General features: G+C 29.9%; 1 protein-coding gene across 3 annotated transcripts in view; it reads right to left on the bottom strand.

Annotated features, from left to right (window-relative positions):
• Positions 1–1,555, bottom strand: part of LOC106342397 — a 4,476-nt gene extending 2,921 nt beyond the window's left edge. Inside the window, exons 1-2 of one of the 3 annotated variants that reach the window (XM_013781313.1) lie at positions 1,421–1,555; positions 44–984 (exon numbers count right to left, since the gene is read on the bottom strand). In XM_013781313.1, coding sequence (XP_013636767.1) covers positions 44–769 — 726 coding nt within the window. In that variant the 5' untranslated portion in view covers positions 770–984; positions 1,421–1,555. Of the gene's footprint in view, positions 1–43; positions 985–1,341; positions 1,364–1,414 lie in introns of those variants that run through there. The other 2 variants (XM_013781314.1, XM_013781315.1) reach the window with 2 other exon arrangements.
• Between the last annotated feature and the right edge of the window lie 2,166 nt (positions 1,556–3,721).

Below are 3,721 nucleotides of genomic sequence, written 5' to 3'. Positions count from 1 at the left end.
TTTTTTTTTTTTTTTTTTTTTTTTTTAAATATTATGAACCAACCTGAATGCGATTGCGATGAGCAAAGTTTGATACAGCATGATGCTGCATCAACCCCTGCAGCTCTCTTTGCCTTTCCCTCTCAGCCATCTTTAACATATCCACCCACACTTGCCGACCACATAACTTGCGTATGCCTCTTCTAGCATGCTCGTTCTGAACGCAGTTCGCATTAACAAGCATTCCGTCAAGCACTCTTTCAATCTGGTTAGCAACTTCAGCAGGCTGATCTTCCCTGGAATCACCAAGAACAGGCCCCCTCTGCTGGCTATTCATCTGAACCATCTCCCTGATGATCCTCACCCTTTCCTGCTCCGTTTCGCCAAGCCATTCCGCTCTTGCACCGTTAGTAGTAGGGGAAGGAGCAGATGATTGCTCACCCGTCCCGGAGCTCATCCACTCACGAAAGATTTGTCTAACTCTTTCCCGTTCAACCATCCCCAGATCTGAAGAGTGCTCGCTACCGGTAGGGGAGCATCCACCAAGTTCATCACTCTCACCCAGATTTACATGATCGCTAACGTTACTGTCATTTCCCCTCGAAGGGGAAGAAGGGCCACTCCTTCTCTCACGGGGATGACCCGTCACGTGGTCATCCTCAAGTTCCCTCCACATCTGTAGGAGTGAGGATGCACGGACGCCCGGTCTTCCTTCGGTTTCCATTTGTCTAGTGTCCCGAGGGAAGGATGAATTAATAGCCAAAATGTTTTGCAGGCCAGCAATAGCCATTATATGATCAATCAATCAAATCCCCTTTTTTTTTTTTTTTATCTACAAAAATATACACTTCTTTCTCCAAATAGATTAGATCAATCTCCCAATCACCAGTTCCCATACCTCTGACCACGGTCCTTAGGCCCATGTTTCACTGGAATCAACATCTTTTCACTAAATGAAGATACTCTCAACCTCCACGAGCTTAAAACTCAGGTCCAAGCATGCACCTGAAACACCCCAAAACAATTCACACTTCAACCAGATGAATTTGACAAAACCATCGATGACATCTGAACAAGTCTTCATTGACATTAAAACAAGATTCAACGCCCAAATAAAGAACCCTAAAATCAAACATCAGATTCTTAGAAAATTGAGCAGCAACGAAAATCACCGATCACATCTGTAGAAATTAAATCGATTAACGCACAAACAAGAACCCTAAATCTCACATTCTCATCTGTTTTGAATTATCAGAAGTTCGAATCGGATCCGAAGATCCAGAAAATAATCCGATCGAGATCGAAAACCGTAAATTAGATTTGCACGGAGATAGTAAGAAGGAGAATCCGTAATCAAAAGACCTAAATCAAATCCGACATTTTCGAAACTTCAACGCAAGAATGAGAGAGAGAGAGAGAGGGAGGCATCGTAAACCTTTACCAGTGAATCTCTTCGATTTTATTATGAGTGAAGAAACGGTCAGCTCGTAGAGAGAATTTAACCACGAGACGAGAAGGAGAAGAAGAGCCGAGAGAAGAGAGAGGGGAGAGATTGTATGTACATGTGGACCAGCTTCTTGTGAAGAAAATCTTACCGTAACACGGACGTCTGGACAAAATTGACAAGCGCCTAATACCTGCCTGACACGTAGCGCACTTCCCTGCTTCCCAAAGTTGGTTTTTTCTTTTTGGATTCAAGCAAGCAACTCCATTATTAATATATTTTTAAAAAGGAAAAAGCAAAATAAAATTCAATTTTGGCTAAATTTATATGTTAAATCTTCAAATTTTATCTGCTCCAAAACTCTTGTAGTGTGTGATGCAAATATTTAGTAACGCATAAATTGTGAAAATGTGTTAATATAAATTTAAGAATTGCTGAATTTGTTTTTAGTATATATATTTTGAGACTATCAATTTTAAGTAGCTATTACCCTTAACAGTATATATTTAGTTAATAATAAAAATTGTAAAACATAGCTTTACCAACTTTCAAAAAAAAAAAAAAATAACATTACTTTATCTCTTATCCATTCATTTTACGCAGATGTAATGTTACAGTTAGGTTTCGTATCAGATAATTTAAAATTTTATAATATTTAAATTTAGAACTAAAAGTTTAATATGTATGTTTTTGTTTTTATATTTTTCTGTTATAAAAATCATAAACCCATTTAGATTTTCTGTTATAAAAATTATTTTATTTTATTTTTGGTAAAAAGTTCATTTAAGCTATAAAATTTTAATTATATAACATTCAATAAAAATGAAAACAATTGCTTGAAATACCATAAGTTGGATACCGTTTTCAAAAATACATTTAAATAAAGATACTATAGTATTTGGGTTTACGGTTTAGTATTAGTGGGGTTGGGATTTATAAGGTTTTATAAGTGATTATTAAACATTTATAAATAATTTAATAGACTTAGTTTAATTTTCATGACAAATTGATAGTACATATAATTCTCTCGTGCTTATGCACAAATATAAATCTTTATAAAACTAATATACTATAATTAATTGATAGTTATTTTTGGTTTTAAATAAATTTATAATTTATATTAATAATATTATTTTATTTTAATTAGATATATGATTTTGGATATGTTATATTTAGTCGGATTGGTTATTTTTAGTCAACAATCAATTTTTTTTTATCACTTGGGTAGATTGAATTACATCTATTTCTCTGAATTCAACTAAAATAGTTTATTATAAATATATTTAATTTTGCTTAAATTTTTATTTGCATTTAGATTGGTTATTTTCTTAGATATGTAAATATATTTTATTAAGTTTATGTATAACGTAATATATATTGTCCTTAGGATTAAATAAAAAATAAACTAGAGGGTTTGATTCAGAATTACATAAATGAATATAATGATAATATTGTAACAACTAATAAATATATTGTAACAATTAGTAAATATTTTATTTATTTATTAATATGTTTTGAGTCGTCCTATAATTTATATGTATGAAAAGAAATAGATTATTATTTTAAAATTATATTTTTCTTATTGTACTTAGATCTTTGACATTGAATATAAGTTGGATTAATCGAATCACTCATGTTGTGAATATTGAGTTACATATATTATTTCCAATTCAAACTCAAATATAATTATCTTTTATTCTAATTAAGTCAAATTAAATTAGTTTTATTCCTCGTTTAATTAATGTGCATGTATTTTCATAATATTTATCATACTTATATGTTGTTTTTTAAAATAAAAAATATTAGAAAATAAAGAGATGATAATAAAAAATTAAATACATAAGTATAGCTGATAACTTTTTGTAAGCTCATGAACTAATATCAATATTTACAATAGTTAAAATATTTTCATAACTTCTAAATAATTGTATGTCTTAGATTTATTGAAAGGTAAACTGAAATTATTTTAAATAATCTTAAAAATGAGAATTCCGATTTGCTTGGGTATTTTGATTATGGGTATATTAAGTTCCACAAACATAAAGAAAACATAAAATTACAAAAAAAAACTTAATATTAAGAAAAAATATTTTTAATAATGATAAAATAATATATATATATATATATATATATATACCTCATTAAAAGTGTATGCTACTTAATAAAATTTTGTAAAATCATATTGTATAAGTAAAATATAATTTACAGGTATTTTTCACTATAATTGTAAAATATTAATAATCAGCTAAAGATACTGAAAAACATTGCAATAATTATAAAATAGTTTTAGTCAATTAA

The sequence above is a fragment of the Brassica oleracea genome, chromosome C4 (genome assembly GCF_000695525.1).
Source record: "Brassica oleracea var. oleracea cultivar TO1000 chromosome C4, BOL, whole genome shotgun sequence".
NCBI classification, from domain to species: domain Eukaryota; kingdom Viridiplantae; phylum Streptophyta; class Magnoliopsida; order Brassicales; family Brassicaceae; genus Brassica; species Brassica oleracea.
This window is presented reverse-complemented; position numbering and strand designations above follow the sequence as displayed.